General features: G+C 41.2%; 1 protein-coding gene across 2 annotated transcripts in view; it reads right to left on the bottom strand.

Annotated features, from left to right (window-relative positions):
• The window catches only part of UBXN6 (UBX domain protein 6), a 132,483-nt gene that overhangs the window by 94,929 nt on the left and 21,154 nt on the right, over nt 1–16,400 (bottom strand). Inside the window, exon 3 of one of the 2 annotated variants that reach the window (XM_072405065.1) lies at nt 3,469–3,623. In XM_072405065.1, the coding sequence (XP_072261166.1) occupies nt 3,469–3,623 (155 nt within the window). The remainder of the gene's footprint in view (nt 1–3,468; nt 3,624–16,400) is intronic. The other variant, XM_072405066.1, reaches the window with a different exon arrangement.

Here is a 16,400-nt window from a genome sequence, read left to right as displayed (position 1 = left end):
CAATGGAACATGAGTGATCATGAGTGACTTTCAACAATAAATGTGTACTGTAGTCTTCTTCATGGAAAAATAAGACATCCCCTGAACATAAGACCTAGGGCATATTTTGGCATTTCCAAAAATATAAGACAGTGCCTTATAATCGGGGAAACAGGGTAGCTGGTAAATTGTTCCGGCCTAATCCCGGCCGGCAACCCGTGGAGGAGCTGGAACAAACTACCGGAGTCGGAGGCACCGAGCTCTGTAGCCGCATGCGGCTCTTGAGCCTCCATGTTGTAGCTCCCATCCCTATTTACTGCTGCTGGCGTCAACACTTCTGACAGCTGGGGTAAATAGGGAACATTCCTTCTCCTCCGTATGCATTGCCGAGGAGAGAGATTTTCCTTCGGGGGTGTTCCTGGTGGGGGGCAGAGCCATTGGGGCGGGACTCGGGAGAGAGTTTGAACAACCTCTGCTCGTTTGCAGTGAGGTATACTGCAATAAAGCACTTTCACATCAGTGGAAACAAATAAAGTACCTGGGGGTACTGTCATACCATCAAAGGTATCACATAAATATGGAGGCAATTCCAATACATGCAGCTTAAGATACATATCCACCATTGCACTTGCATTATAAGTGAGGCAGCGCACTCCTCAAACAATGGAGTGCCTAGACGATTGTTTGGGATTTTTATAAGGTTTTTGCAAAGTATAAAATGTAGCTAACCTATTGTTAGCTCATAACTGTATTGTAGATTTCTTTTAATGCTTGCTTAAGGCCCGAGTGAATCCTCGTGATAACCCTTCCTAATGTTTATTGTTGGCTCTATGATACTTCAGCCTTGTTTTCAATGCATGTAATATGCTTTGGCATGTATTTCTACAATTTTTTTTCTTGTATTTCCTTTTTTACTTTTATGACAACAGCAAAAGAATAGATCACTTGCTGTTGCCTCACTCTTTGCCTATATACCTTTCTCAATGTAGACTATGTATATAATTTGGCTGGGTTAGTGCATCTCACCTTTCTAGCAATATGATGCTGGGGTACAATGTGGCACTGGATTACCAATCATGAGCTGATGAATCTTATATCCCATATATCATCATACAACTGATTGGATTCTGGTTATTCAATGGAAGTTTTGATTTTGCTTGCCTTGATCAAAGTCTATATTAATATATTATCTTTATTAGCTAAAAACACTGCACTGCTGTTTCAGACACAATGGTCCTGATTTATTAAAGCTCCCCAAGACTGGAAAAGATAGACTTCCATGGAAGAACCTGGGTGATTCAGCAAACCTGGAATAGATTTCTCTAAAATCATTTGCTATTAGTTGGAAAATGTTTCTGTCCTGGATTAGATCCATTCCGGGTATGCTGGATCATCAAGATTCTTCCATATTTGTCTATCTTCTCCAGTCATGGAGAGGTTTCTGATCAACAGATGTGACCTGTGTACTTGCAGGGTTGTAGGGCTGTGGCAATAAGAACATAAGTATATTTGAACTAGGAAAACATGTACTTGGCTGATTGAAAGAACGTGCGTAACTTACAATATCTAAACAGAATCTACTAACAGCTGTTTAGAGTAAAATTAACTTTCCATATGGACATCAAAACTGGATAGAGAAAAATAAAATTTATGCAAACCTGAGCATAGAAGGGGAAGTCAGAGACTGGCCTCCAATTTCACAACATCATACTTTAGGTTGCTTACTCAGAAGTTTAGATATAAAAAAGTATATATTTAAAAACACACCTTTTGCAACTTGAAAATGTGCATATGTAACTAATAAACACAAGAATACATATACATGCCTTTAAACTAAACTCAAACCCCACCTTAGCCTACTTGTAGTTAGTCCTCTTGTAGATAGTCGTGTGCTGAAAGCGATTAGTTCACATTCCCTGCACATTGTGACTCCTATGTAGGAAGATGTATTGGGAGACCACCCTATTTTTTCCCATTTGGTCACAAGGAACTTCCTGCCCACTCGTTTAACTTTGTGCTGTCCTGGCCCTCCTCTTTCAGCTATCAGCTTTCTGTCCTGTCAGCCATTTAATTGTAGCTTCTTTTGAGGGTGTTTTTTCGGGTAGTTTGCATTCAAATGTTGATAATGTGTGTGAGAGACAGTGCCATAGGCCCTGCTTTGCTTATGTTTTTTCTCCCAACCTTGTTTGCTTGTATGGTAGAACCTATAGTTGCTGCTATCAAAAACTGTTCCTACATCCAGGGACATCCAGTTGATAAAGTAAATCACTCTATATGCTGTTGATATTTTGTTATTTGTGTTATAACAACTTTTCTGTTTGAGACCTTGGGTGCTTTGAATACATTTCCTTTTTATTTGTGCCTTTTGGTTAATTGGTCTAAATCTGAAATACTGCCACAAAAGGCTCATAGTACCTCCGTATCCTCATGTGCCATTGCAATAGGTCACCATAATGAATTATTTAGGTCTTCAGTTGTCTAGATCTATAGTAGACTTTCTTCCTTGAATGTAGGCTTAGGGTTTAGAAAAATCTACCCTTTTCACTCATAGATAAGATTATTCTTATCAAAATGAAGGTAGAACCTCAGTCAAATGAGGTGTAGCTGATAAAAATACTGAGTTAGGGTCCCCTAAAGCTTTGAGACGTCTTCCTCTCTATGGGTCCAAGGGAGCCATAGCCTATGACTACTTCTATGTGCTCCACAGTCAGAGCGTGGTGCAAGTGATTCTTCACTACACCAGACAGCTACCAACCTACACTCTATTGTGGAGAAATCCATGTTTACGTTATTTTGCTAGTATTTTGGACCCAGTTGTTTGGGCTGGGAAAGGTAATAAAATGCTGTTAGACATTGGGAAGGAGGGTGTATTGGTCATGTTTCCACCATTGAAGGAAAAGTTTCTCATGGGTATTTATTTAGATATCTAAAACTTTGACATGCCTTTTCCCTTTTTGTCTGGCGGTAGTGGATTTTATTTCTCACCAAACCCTTATATTTGCCTTTCCCCTCAGGTATCCTTTTTCTTGTTAGGTCTAGTTAAGCCATTTGAATAGACTGTTGTAATAAGAACTCTCTTAATTCTGCTTCTTTATTATGCTCAGAAACTGATTGTGTTACATTTATATCCCTGTCCACTCTGGCAGCTTGGAAAGCTCTAAATAATTATTCAGTTTACCAAGTTTTGTATGGTTTAGATTAGTTGGACAAAGAAATCGAATACTGTTTCCTCCTCAGAAGGTAGCAGTGATACTGTTGGAAGTTATTTTGTTGTTTGTTGATTACAGACATGTTACTCTTTATAAAGTAAAAAATCATCTCATCATCTCTTTGAATTTTAACTGCTGTTGTTGGGGTGGAATTGCCCTTCTATTAGCTATCCTCTGTTCCTCCTACATCCAAGCTTGATTATAATGTAATTAGTATCAGTTTTTAAAAGCATATTTGTTATTCTTGATATCATGATGTACTTCAGTGTAATGTGCGTACCATGGGTCTGAACAGCATCCTTGCACAGGGACTTGCCTTTTCCCTGCACAGACTCAAGTCTTGCCATTGCCGCTGAAGCAGCAGCTATCTGGGCCTCTTCTGAAGGTGGCTTTCGAGGTCTTGGCTGTTCTCTTGAAACAGCTTCAGGCTTAACCCTTGAAAAAAAAAAAAAAAAAAAATGAACAATAAATAAAGAAATAACTGTAATGCAGAATGCACAATGAAATCAACAAATTTTACCTTACCAAGATATAAAAGGAACTACAAGGATTTACAGTGAAATAAAAATAAAAGGACTCTGTATATATATTGTAAGATATACTCTGCTAATATGAAGAATAGTTACTGTCTTGTTTGATTGTTTGCAAAGAGCAGCACCTGAAACAGTAACAGTTAGTGGGTTGACCCTGAAAGCTGAACACTGGATGGCCTTAAAGGCTGATAGGAGACCCTTGCTTTAAAGCTACGTACACACGTCAGATTTTTATCGCCCGATAATCGGCATCGGCCAATTATCGGGCGAAAATCTGCCGTGTGTACAGTCGGTGTCGTCCATCGTCCGGACGACCGACCTGCCGGATCCACGGACGATGGACGACAGCCGATCGTAATGAAAGTGAAGGGGAGAGCGCGCAGCAGGGTGCCGCTCCGTCGCTCTCCCCCTCCCCTCCCCTGATTTGCAGTTCTTTGGCTATTCTGGAAAAAAGAATGTAGCCTTGAGCAAATCCAATGCCTGGGATTTTATGAAATGACCCGCCAGTGGCAAATTGTAACAGTACTCAAGAAAAGGCACTTAGAGATCTTGTCCTGGTTCATAAACAGACCTTGACCTTTGCTCAATCTTCATAGCCCCTTGAATTTGCATTTGTAAATCAGGCTGAACCAAAATAATTTTTTTTTGCAGGAAAAAATGTATCCAGGATGACAGAGATGAATTCTATAGGCAATATACAGGAAAACTCATCAGGTTTGCAGTTCTTAAGAAAAAATCTTGATTATGATTATGATTGGTGAAAACCATCCAAAAGGTAATGCTAATCTTTAAAAGCTGTAGCCATAGCCAACAGCTCATGGTCACTGATGTCAACTTCCAGGATAAATCGAAGTACGTGGTCTGGTTGTGTCAGTATAGGGGTAGAAGTGGCTAGCTTTTTGTTTTTTTAAAAGCCTTGTTTCTATGCACCAAGAGAAGGCTAAATGCTGACTGGTGAGCTTGGTCAGGGGTGAGACTACAGCTGGAATTTTTTTGACAAACTGCCAGCAGAAGCTGTCAAAACCCAGAAATCATTTTTATCTCCTTTCTCCTTTCCCATCCAGAGGGGCTTGCCAAATCAAGACAGCTGTAAACATTCTCCAAGAGGCATCACAATGTATTCAAAATGGCCAAAGGAGGTGTGGATTGCCGTCTTCCACTCATCCCCTTCCTGAATAATTACTGGATTATACAGTATAAATCCAGTTTGGTGAAGACCTTGGCCATTTTTACCTCTGAATAAGTTCTGGGATCCGTGGTGAGCGGTACTGTTTAACTGTGATATGGTTGATATCTCTGTAGTCAATGGTCTTTTTTTGCAATTTTACAAGTCTGCAATAGCAGGTGTCAAAGATAAGGGATAAAAACCCTTTACAGAGAATCTCCTCAATGTAATAATTGAGGGTGGCAAGTTTGGAGTCAAACATCAGGTAAATGCACCCAGGGAATCTTGGCCCCCATTAATATTACACAGTATTTATATAGCCACAACATATTACACAGCACTTTACAAGGCTCAAAGTCATGTCATTAGCTGTCCCTCAAAGGGACTCACAATCTAATGTCCCTACCATAGTCATAACTCTTTAATAAGATCTGATTGAGTAACATTAAGATTAGGCTAAAGTCCAACCCTCCCTCCCTGGGTTTAAATGGCATGTTAGGTTTTAGGACATTCATATTCATATGGATGGTTTATGTGGTTAAATTGTGTTTATATTTATGTACTATTGGTCTCAAGTCACAGAAGACCCCACTGACAGCAAAAAAAATGGGTTACCAGGACATTTTCTAAAAACTACATGTGTATAAAATCAAATAGAGGTTTTTATTATTATTATTAAACAGGATTTATATAGCGCCAACATATTAGGTTTGTTCTTAAGTTGAGTTTTTATATATATATTTTATATATAAAGACTTCGTCTGCAAGTCATGCGAACTGCCCCCCCCCCATCAATCTTCTGTCCTGCACACCTACGAGCAGGAGTCATTTGTATGTCAGATGTCCTTAACTCAAGGACTAGCTGTATACACAAGTGTGTTCAGAATATTAGCAATCCAACATCATTAGTCTGTTTAATCACTGTTTTTGGTAGAAATTATATTGCCTGTGCCATGCGCAGCACAGGAAAGGCATTGGGAAAGGTAAAGGACAGCTAAACGCATGGTTTTTGTCCTGGCGTAAAAGAGAAGGATTTGGGTTCTACGAGCACTGGACTGACTTTTCATGGGGGTACAACCTATATGCCAGAGATTGGTTGCACCTATATGGTATGGGGTCTGCTGTGCTAGTGGAAAGATTTAGGGGAATGGTGGATGGATACAAAAACTAGGACAGGGAGAGGTGGACACAAACATTGGATTGTGCAGTACTAATTGTTCTGAAAAACAAAATGATTTGACAAACAGCGCTGATAAATGCAGCAAAAGAGCCTGTTCACCAATGCTAGAAGTTGGCAAACAACATAGGGAAGTTGGAAGCCCTAATGAAGAGCATTATGAGTTAATTTGTATTGCAAAATCCTGACAAAAGACAAAGTCAAAAGAAAATGGGGGTGGTGTATGTCTGTATGTATGTGAGAGGTGACCTGAAAGTGAATGTGAAAGAAGAAATTGTTGATGGAGCATGTGATGATGTTGATACATTATGGGTGGAGTTGAATATGGGGATGCATAATACGCAGTTAAGTTTTGAGTCTGCTATAGACCCCCAGTGCTAAGGAAGGAATAGTGAACCAACTACCAGCACAGATAGAAAAGGCTGCAAAAGCTGGCAATGTTTAAGTAATGGGAGATTTTACCTACCCTGACATAGACCGGAATAATGGCACTAAAAGAACACGAAAGGGGTGGAAAATGTATTAATTTAATACAAGATAAATTTATAGTACAGTTTATAGAAGCCCAAACTAGAAATGATACTCTGATGCAGAGCTTATAACAAATGTGCATATAAAAGAGAAACTGGGTAGCAGTGACCATAATGTGATTTCATTTATTGTAAGTTGTAAATAGGAAGCAAAAACAGGAGAGAAAAAAACAATAAATTTTAGGAGAGCAAATTTTCTATTTTTAAGGGTGGCTCTCTGACTTGGACTAGAAGAGAAAATTGTCCTCAACAGAAATGGGAATATTTAAAGTCTGTTCTAGACAAAAACACTGAAATGTAAATTTAAATGGGAAGTTTAAGAAGCTAAAATTAAAAACTGTGGCTAACAACTAATGCTAGAAAAGCCATAAAGAATAAGAAAAGGCCATTCCAAAAATATAAAAATGAAGGATCACTTTCATCATTTGAAAACTATAAAGAACATAACAAAAGATCTAAAAAGGAGATCAAATGTGCAAAACTTCAAAATGAAAGACAAATTGCAAAGAAAGTAGGGTCTTTTAAATATATTAGCAAAAAGATCAGATCTGAGCATGTAGGCCCTTCAAAGGATGTCTCTGGGTTGGTAACTGGGATAAAAAAGGCAGATGTACACTATGGAAAATGGCAAGTTGAATGGCGAGTTGAAGTCCAATTTGCAAATAGCGATTGTTTACAATTTTTAGACACTTTTTAATCACTGGCATGGTATTGACATAAGGTCAATGTGGTTCCTTATCTTCAAAAAGGGAGCAAAGTCATTACCAAGTAACTGCAGACCAGTAAGTTTAACTTTCATAGTTAGAAAGGTCCTAGTTTGATAAGGAACCACATAGAGGAGTTTCTGCTAGAAAACAATATAACAAATGATAGTCAGCATGGATTTAAAAAGGCCGAAGTTGTGAAAGAAATTTACTCTCTTTTTATGAGGATGCAAGTAAGCAGGTAGATAGTGGAGTGACAGTCGATATAGTGTACTTGGACTTTGCAAAAGCATTTGATAGAGTACCGTACAGACCGGTAATATGCAAGTTAGGGTCAAAAGGTTTAAAAAATGTAATCTGTAAATGGATAGAGAACTGTCTTAAAGACCACATCCAGAGAGTAGTGATTAATGATTCATACTCTGAATGGTCTACGGTTATTAGTGGTGTACCCCAGGATTCAGTGTTGGAACCTTTACTGTAACATCTTTATAAACGATAAAGAGTTTGGGATTACAACGTACTATTTCTGTTTGCAGATGACACCAAACTATGTAATGCAATTAAGTTCATACAGGATGTCTATTATCTACAAGCAGCCTAGATGTACTGTTTGATTGGGCAGCCTATTGGCAAATTACATTTATTATTGAGAAATGTAAAGTTATGCACCTGGGGGTTAACAACATGCATGCTTTATACTGTCTAGGGGGAATACATTTGGGGGAGAAATGGAAAACGATCTGGGGGATCTGGATCTGGTGATTTTAGACTTAATATTAGCATGCAATGTCAAGCTGCAATATCTAAAGCTAGCAAAGTACTAAAAGTATTAAAAGTTGTAATAAAAGAGGAATAGACTGCAGAGATAGAGACATAATCCTGTCCCTGTACAAAATGCAGTCCAGTTTTGGGCACTAGTTCACAAAAAAGACATTGTAGAATTGAAGAGAGTGCACAGAAGGGAAACTAAACTAGTAACAGGAATGGAGAGATTAGCTGAACTGTATTAAGAGGAATATGATCACCGTGTATAAATATATACATTTTTCATATATATATATATATATATATATATATATATATAGAACTTTCTTCCCATTATTTCACGTTAAGAGGACAAAGGACAAGAAGCACTCTTTGTGTCTGGAGGAAAATAAGTTTAAGCTCTGGATAAGAAAGGAATTTTTCACTGTAAGTTCGGTGAAAATGTGCAAACGGCTCCCTTAGGAGGTAGTTTCAGCAACTACTATAGATTGCTTTAAGAGAAAACTAGATGTATTTCTAGAAGTACAGAATATAACCGGGTATAACAGGCTGTTGATTCAGGGAACATCAAATTGCCTCATGGAATCAGGAAGGAATTTAATTCCCCTTTTGCAGTAAATTGAACCAGGGTTATTTTTGCTTTCCTTGGGACCAACTATGTCCATAGGGTTTTATATCTGGGATATGTTTATCTCCCTAGTGGTTGAACTTGATGGACTTTTTGGATGTCTTTTTTCAACCTGACTTTCTATGTAACTATGTAACAACTCCAAACACAACAGTAAACAAGCAATGTCTTGGTTCCAGACCTACAAGATTGATGTTATGGAGTGGTAAACCCAATCTATGGACTGTAATACAAAAGAAAACTTGTATGGTAACCAAAAAATATGCTGTTTCTGTTCAAGACCAACAAAAGGAAGGAGAATTGTGGAATGTAATTAAATCATTCTTGTCTACAGGTGCCAGAAGTTAGTTGACTCCATGCAACACAGATGAGCAGCAGTACACAGAAACAGTGGTTAAACAACTAAGTAATAGTTCAAGCTAAACCTTGAAAGATTTTTCAGTAATACAGTTTGAGTTTGGAAAGAATGCAGACACTGTATTGTCTAAGGTCCCTGAAGGACATTCCCAATAGAAGGGGAGGAGATGTGTCAGAGAGCTCAGAGGGCGAAAGCTACTGACATGCTACTGTGGCACCCACCTGGCTTCTCTGGGTTCACAGTAAACCTCAGTGAATCTAACAATGCCTTATAGGCTTTGGGACTTCCAGTCTCTACTGAAAAGAGCAATATCATCTAAGAACACGGTGGCATGTTTCTTTTGGGATAACAACTTGTCCATTGACCTTTGATAGGTGGATGGAGCAGTCTGTAACCCAAAAGGCCTTCTTTTGTATTGAAAATGCCCTTCCTGGAATAGAGCAGGTGGTCTTCTCTCCGGTAGACTTGGTTAAAGGAATTTGCTAATACCCTTTTGTAAGGTCCAGGATGGTGAAATACCAGGTGGGGCCTAGTCTCTCAATCAGTTCATCTACCCGGGGCATGGAGTAGACATTAAATTTGGATGCCTCATTCAGCTTGCGATAGACATTGCAGAACCACAGAGTGTTGTTGGCATTGGAAACCAACACAATCGGGCTCGACCATTCACTCCATATGCGATTCCTCCAAAATCCTTACCACTAACCAATAGCATCACTCTTAAAATTATTACCTGCATCTGAGAAATGTGTTCCAGTGCAAGTTTTGTGGGGGCTAGCCTCACTCTACCAAGATTAATTTACAATATCCAACAAAGACTACTAAAGTGCAGAGCTGCTGTGTTCAACTGGCAGGTATGGCAGTATAAATAAATCTCTGACTTTAGACTCAGCCAGAAAAACTGATCTGTAACTCATGCCTCAGTTTTCACTGGCCCCAGATAACCCCCTGGGGGCGCATCAGTGTGGGACAGATATAGCACCATTAGCCTGTAAGATTGGGGAACCAAAAATTGTTTGGTAACCTACTCCCTAACCTTAGAGGTCCAATAGAGATGATTATTATGCCTGAGGCACCCAATCAGCAACAGTAACATGTCCCCTTGTATGAATCAGAGTGGGGTGTGCCAAAATCTCTTCTTGAGACATCAAACCCTGGTTGTACCGACTGGGAGGAATCATCCTCATCATCCACCCCATGCATAACTTCTAGAGGGGAGACCCCCCCCCCCCCCATTATATGTTAGTATCACCTCAGGACAAGGACTTCTCCCTTTCTTTGACACACACTACCTCATCAGCACAGGTATTAATAACTTCACCATTAATATCAACATTGGCATCATCACTAGACATATCAATTTTCACCCTTCTGTTGCCCCAGAGATGGGGAGGGAATGCTTAACTTTGGGTTATTTACTTGATTACCCACTTTTCCCTCCCAGTTCCCAAAACAATAGAAAGTCAAATACCACAAAGTTTACCAGCTTTCTTACCACCTCACGTGTAACTGCAACACTAGCAGTGGTAAAGAATACAGGAACTACTGTGTATGCCCTTGTGTCACCATGGAAGCAAAAAACCTTGAGAATTTTTGCTGGTGGCCCAAATCTCCCTAAGCACACTAGACTGCACAAGGGTCACCATACTCCCTAAATCCAAAAGGAACATTGTTGGCACCTTGTTCGCCAACAGCCAGCCAGCGACCGCCTCTGGAGAATTCGCACTCCATTGGCTTCTCCTGTTTAGGGCACTGGCCTCTTGGGTGTCCCCAGGCAAGACACCTCCAACATAATCCTGTCAGTGTACTTCGGGGCAGAGACGTGCTTAGTAGCTTCCCCTGCTAGTGTACAGCTGGCCCCCTGACAATTTCCCTTGAGCTGGTTGCAGGACTTCATGAGGATGTCAGTCTTTATCTTCACATGGAAGTGACTAATAAAATAGCACAAGGTCCTTAACCTAAATCAAGGGGGAAATATATCTTCTACCAAGGACCATGGAGTCCTGTATAATGTCAGTGTTTCTCCTGAATGTGAAACACGAAGAGGAATACACTTTCTATTGATCATTATGCGCAACAGAAATGTCACAATGTCAAAAGACTTATTTATTATGGACTGTGTTTTATGATAGTATGGTAACACTAGTAGCAATTGCAATATATATGTTTTATTGTAAATGATGTATCAAAAAATATTGTTCTTTTTAGAAACTTTTAAGTGTACTTTAAAAAAGTCCCATTCAATAGTTCCAAAAGGCAAAGTCAAAAGTGGGTGAGACTCCTGAAATACTGGTCTAGACTTGATGAGATACCTGTCTGCAAGTCATAACAAAAAAGCTTGTGTACTGGAGTGAGGCAGCAGCAATAATTGCTGAGCAAAAGAGGTATCAAGGAAGCATGTGCAAAAATGCCTAAACCTCAATGCTTCCTTCAGAGCCCTGCAGGGACAAAGAGAGAGGCATGAGTAGAGGTAGCGGCAGGAAAAGAGAAAGATTACCATAAGAACAGATTAAACAATTTTGTATAAAGTGGATGGAAACTTCCCAGTACAGATTAACAGATTAGGTACTCATCGCGTAACAACAGCAACAGATTATCCAAAGAGTTAGAGACACCTACTCAAGCAAGTTTATCTTTTAATTGTACTTGCAATATGAAACTGGAGCATTTGTGTTGTGTCATTCCATCAAGTGTTGAAGCCCCAGCTGTGAAAATCTGAGACATACACCTCAAATGGCCTGCGACCCTATTGGAGGTGACGTAATGCCGTTACAGTAATTACAGTCCATCATATAACTAATTTTTTGAAAAAGGAAGTTACACCAAGGCTGGATCTCCAGTCTCCATGAGTTAAAAAGCCCATGCCTGAGGCTCTCCATGGAGGACAGAAATGACAGTGCTCACCTGTTGGTGTCTTCTTCTGAGAAAGTTCTGAGCTGCAGGCAGAAGTAAAGTAGGCACAAGCTGTGGAAAACTAGAACTTACTCCTATCCCCAGCAAATTTGAATGACGGGCAAATTGGGTTCAGGTTCCAGGACATAAATAACCACAGCATCAGCTGGTACATTGGTCACAAAGACTGGTGGGCTGGACAAGGACTAAATTTAATTTTCAATCTGGTCACATCCTCTATTGACAGAGATATTCAATTTGAAAATCTACTTGCATAGCTTATCTAGGGGAGACGGTATACTGGATAGATCCCTCTGTTAAACAAGATTATCTGAGGCGTGGAGTCTAAGTGACACCTGGTCTTTACCAGAGCAACCCACAAAGAGTCATGGGCTGGCAACTCTAATGGCCACTGGAATACTTTGCTAAAAGGTGCTACTAATTCATGGGTCTCCATGCTCTCACAAACCAGAGGTGAGTGAGAATAATGGGCCACCAAACACTTTGTGCCAGTAGTGTCTAAATTTTCTTCTCCATGGAGTGTCCTGTAGCCTTAAGTTTTATGGAGCTGCTAGAGGACCTAAAAGCAGAGGCACAGCAGAATGTACAAGCAACCTTGAGGTTTGCTTGGAGGAGGGTCTGGCTGGTGGGGTGCTAAGAGGACAGATAGATCAGGTGAGAGCTGATTTGTTGACAGTACCCTAACCTAATGGTGAATAGGGAGGAAGGATCCTGGAAAGGAATCTAAAAGAGAACCTGATTAAGAGAAGTTGTAAAATAAGGTATCTGCTTTAACATTTTTAGACTCAGGTCTCTAAATCTATAGGTGTCTAGATCATTTTATCCCACTCCCACACGTTTTCCAGATATTTATGATCTGTGCATACGGTCGCATACGGTCACTGGATGCAACAACTCTTTCAACCAATGTCTCCATTCCTCAAAGTCGGCCAAAAGCTCATGGTTCCTATTGTTGTAACTTAACTTTGCAGGAGATATGTTACCGGGAAAAAAGAACACATTGGTGTAATTGCTCTGAATTTCTATAGTAGTGAGGCAAATATGCAACTACAACATGCTCAGATGCACTAATATTACAAAGAAGGGTTGCTTTAAGTGTGGTGGCTTTCTCACCCGAGGGTCTAAGCCAATTAACCTCCCTGGCGGTATTATTATTATTATTATTAGGAATTTTTAAATGTAAAAGCAGGACATTTAAAAATTCTTAGTATTTTAAATTTCCTGCCTGGTCCTGCCTCCCAGCTGCACGCCGATCTGCATCCCCTGACCTCGAGTCCCTAATGTTCACACGCCGGGGACGCAGATACCGGCCGGGCATGACCAGGTTACACAGATGCTCGGCTGGCATCGCCAGGGGAAGAAGATCCTGGGCATCGCTGGAGGACGCCACAGGCACCGCTTACCAGGTAAGCTTTTTAAACTCTATGGCAATTCCACACCGAGTGTGGCTCAGGGTTACTGCTTTTGGTACTGAAAATTACCTTAGGGCTAAGATCAAGTGTGGTATCTGCTCTTAGCCTTCAGGGGTGTCAAAGCTTTTTAGCCTGAGACCGTGGATAATCAGTTCGATCTATCCCAGCCACTGAGTCTTGATGAGGTACCCCCTGCTCGACCTTGTAGGATTGTCAATTAAATTCGGCTTCACCTACTTGCTGCTAAAGGGCTAGAGGCTTAGTCTTCACTAGGAACAAGAAAGCGATCACCTCCCTTCCCCCTTGCATCACTATCTTGGTGGTGGAAGCCGAATTGCCTTTCAAGGCAAAAAGAGCTGAAGACGGGAACGCCAAGGGGCTGCAAGGAGAAGACGCAGAGGAAGCCGAAGCCCAAAGCAGTTGACTCCAGAGAGCAGCAACAATGGTGTCATGGAAGGCAGCAGGAAAGACTGTTTCCAGCTCTGCCCCAAGCCAGCAGAGAGACCTCCACCACCTCTGCTCCAACGGCTTTTGGACCAGGAAATGGGGCCTTGACCTGCAAGCTGTGACGAAATTCCCCAACAGGGGAACTCCAGCACTTGCCACAGTGCATCTCCATTGGACTGTCTCCTGAGATCCTACACTGGGACCAGCCCTGAACCTTTAGAAGATGCACAGGGACCAACAATGCAGGTAAAAACTGTTCCGTTTTGTCTTGCAGGTTGTGTCATGTCGCAGGACACGAGTCCAAGAACTGCACTCAGACCAAGACCTGCAACCTCTGCAGAAACAGGGATCACATATACAGACAAGTACTGAGAGATCCAGGCAACTCTGGCACCACCGGACATGACTCTTCGACCAGAAATGGTCCCCCCAGGGGAGAGCCTCTAGAGGTAAGGAAGTTGTGTGGCGAGCTGCTGCCAGGTTGTAGCCCCCGTGCCTGGTAAGGTAGGTGACTGCTAACTAGCAGGGACAAAGCGTAGTGCCAGGGCGAGAGCCAGAGAATGGTCAGACAAACCAAAGGTCAGGGCAGGCAGTGATCAGGTCATGAAACAAGCCAGGGTCAGTACACGAATAGGTCAGGAACAGAAGGCACAAACTGGAGCAGTAGAAACCTGGGAGCAGAACCAAAAGGAACTCCTTGCCCAGGCAACTTCCTGTAGCCAGCCACTTTCTTAAAAAAGGGATGTCATGTGATGAATATGAGTCATATGAGCTGCAGACTCCTAATCCACCAGCAGAGGGAGTGCTGGTGAAGAGACAGTCTCAGATGTTGTTCACATGCCTGGCAACAGATGGAGTGTGTCTGCGGAACACTCTTCTGAGGCAAAGGAGCAGCTGATCAAGGGTCACATGACCTGGACAAGGAAGTAAGCGGAGAGTTGGTGCTGGCAGCAGGGGAGTGCAAGGTAGGTGGGCCTGAAGGAGACACAGATCCCTAGACTTGTGGGGATCTGTGACACCTGCCCCAGAACCCTCCACTCAGCCCACCGCCCCACCTCCAACAGATGCCTCAGCCCCCTCCCCTCCCGACCTGTCCTCGAAGGTGGCACCACCCTTCTGCTCCCTTGATAGCGGACACACCCACAGTCCCCAAGAGAGTGAAAAGGAAAAAAACCCACAGCCTTCCCCAATTCACAGGTGATATGCAGCATACCATTGCATACCTTGCAAACATGGCAACGGACACCAGTGTGTCTCAGGGACGCATTCAGAAGGCAGACTGTGCTTAAGTTTCCTGGACACCTAGACAGGTGACAGTCATGATGCAGGAATATGCCCTTCCCCCCTCTAGGAGGTACAATCATCTGTTCTTCCAGAGAACTCAGGGTCCCTCTTAATGGTTGGGAGTGGCGATTGCAAGTCAGCAGGTGTAGCCATTCTTATCAGTGGTGGATGTTTCACATTTGACACTGTGCACAAGCTCGCCTGTGGCCGACTACTGGTCATAGACGACTCGTACACAGGAGTAGCTAATGCACGTCCTCCCTCTAGTATTTCAAAAGGTTTATTGTAGTTACATAGTTAGGTTGAAAAAATCATAGGTCCATCAAGTTCAACCACTATAGAAATAAAAAAATCCCAGATATAAAACCCAATGAACATAGTTGGTCCAAAGGAAAGCAAAAAAACCCTGGGGCAATTTGCTCCAACAGAGAAAAAAATTCCTTCCTGACTCCATGAGACAATGGAATGTTCCCTGGATCAACAGTCTGTTATCTTTACTTTAAAGCTTTAATACTCAATTATATTCTGTGCTTGTAGAAAAGCATCCAGGTTTTTCTTAACCTCCCCAGTGGTAACCCAGAGTGTGACTCGGGGTAAAAAAAAACAAGCTAAAAGCGGTAACCCTGAGTCAAACTCTAGGAGTATAATAAAGTTTGAAACACAAAACCATGTCAAAGTTTATTATTACATTTATTTTTTTTAATTTAATTTTATATTTTGACATGATTTTGTGTTTCAAACTTTATTATACTGTAAAATAAATTTTCATGAAAAACAATGTACCACTTTTAGACATATAGATCCAGACAGAATGAACAGGCCGGGAGGATAAAGCATTCGATAATATGTGCTGAAACTACCTCCTGAGGGAGCCTATTCCACATTTTCACAGACCCTACAGTGAAAAATCCCTTTCTTTTACAGAGCTTAAATTTTTTTTTTCTCCAGACGCAAAGAGTGCCATCTTGTCCTTTGTAATGACCTTAAAGTGAATAATTGGGAAGACAGTTCTCTTTATGGAACATTTATATATTTATAGAGGGTGATCATAATCCCCTTAAACATCTCTAGTCAAGAGAATAAGTTCAGTTCAGCGAATCTCTCCTCATAGCTGAGTTCCACCATTCCTTTTATTAGTTTAGTTGCCCTCCTCTGCACTCTCTCCAATGCCACAATGTCTTTTTTTTTTAACTGGTGCCCAAAAGTAGACTGAATATTCCACGCGAGGTCTGACCAATGCTTTGTTCAGGGGCAGGATTATGTCTTAATCTCTGCTGTCTATTCCTCTTTTAT

The sequence above is a fragment of the Pyxicephalus adspersus genome, chromosome 3, assembly GCF_032062135.1.
Source record: "Pyxicephalus adspersus chromosome 3, UCB_Pads_2.0, whole genome shotgun sequence".
NCBI lineage: Eukaryota > Metazoa > Chordata > Amphibia > Anura > Pyxicephalidae > Pyxicephalus > Pyxicephalus adspersus.
This window is presented reverse-complemented; position numbering and strand designations above follow the sequence as displayed.